The following is a 795-nucleotide window of genomic DNA, read 5'->3' on the forward strand; positions in this document are numbered from 1 at the left end:
GAAGCACATACGCTTGCCTAAACCAGTGGTTACGAAACCAGCAGAGATAAAGTAAGCAAAGATGATGAGCCAAACCGAAGAGTTTGAAAAGCGTGACAGCATCTCAGCTGTTGACAACACTCCCGTCACTGAGCAAATACCAATTGCGACTATACAAACACCAGCAAGTGGTAGTGGCTCCAAGACGGCGGCCACGATAGTACATAAGAAGACGATGAAGAGATCCCATGTATTGGAGCCAAGTCCTGGCGGAACGATCCACCACAGTATCAAACCCAATATGAAGATCCCAGCAAGAAGAAGGCAAGTTAGCCCCCGGCCAAACATTCTTGTGCCAGTCTCGCAGCTGTTGCCATCTGGTCTTGAAAGTACTCTGCTTGTGACCCTTCGATTCGGTCGCCAAGTTGGTGGATGATGGTGAAGACCCAACGACCTCTTCCTCAGACATAGGTAACCCACTAGGTTCGACGCCCTTGACCACTTCCGTTGGCATTACCTCTCAATGAAAGAGACAAAATTAAAACTGATTATCAAGCAACCTCGAACGATAATAACAAAGGCAACAATCCCGACATCTACATCTACCCTCGCCATCCAGTACTAGCGCGAAGAGAACTGATACCGCTAGATACGTTCCGTAGTGGAGACCAGCTCCACATCACAACAACAACATCAGATGGATTCTCCAACTACTCAATGTAACATACCGAAACTATTTCTCAGTATAACCAAAGATGACACTCCCAAAAACACATATTCCGAATATGATATTCGGAACACCATAGCATTTCCTGT

General features: G+C 46.3%; 1 protein-coding gene across 1 annotated transcript; it reads right to left on the reverse strand.

Annotated features, from left to right (window-relative positions):
* Positions 1-203: 203 nt before the first annotated feature.
* Pmar_PMAR004571 (hypothetical protein) lies at positions 204-493 on the reverse strand (the record flags this gene model as incomplete). The annotated part of the gene is made up of 1 exon (XM_002772345.1): positions 204-493. A coding segment is annotated over one exon (290 nt), but the record flags the coding sequence as incomplete, so codon positions are not given.
* Positions 494-795: the final 302 nt, after the last annotated feature.

The sequence above is a fragment of the Perkinsus marinus genome (assembly GCF_000006405.1).
Source record: "Perkinsus marinus ATCC 50983 genomic scaffold scf_1104296961412, whole genome shotgun sequence".
NCBI classification, from domain to species: domain Eukaryota; phylum Perkinsozoa; order Perkinsida; family Perkinsidae; genus Perkinsus; species Perkinsus marinus.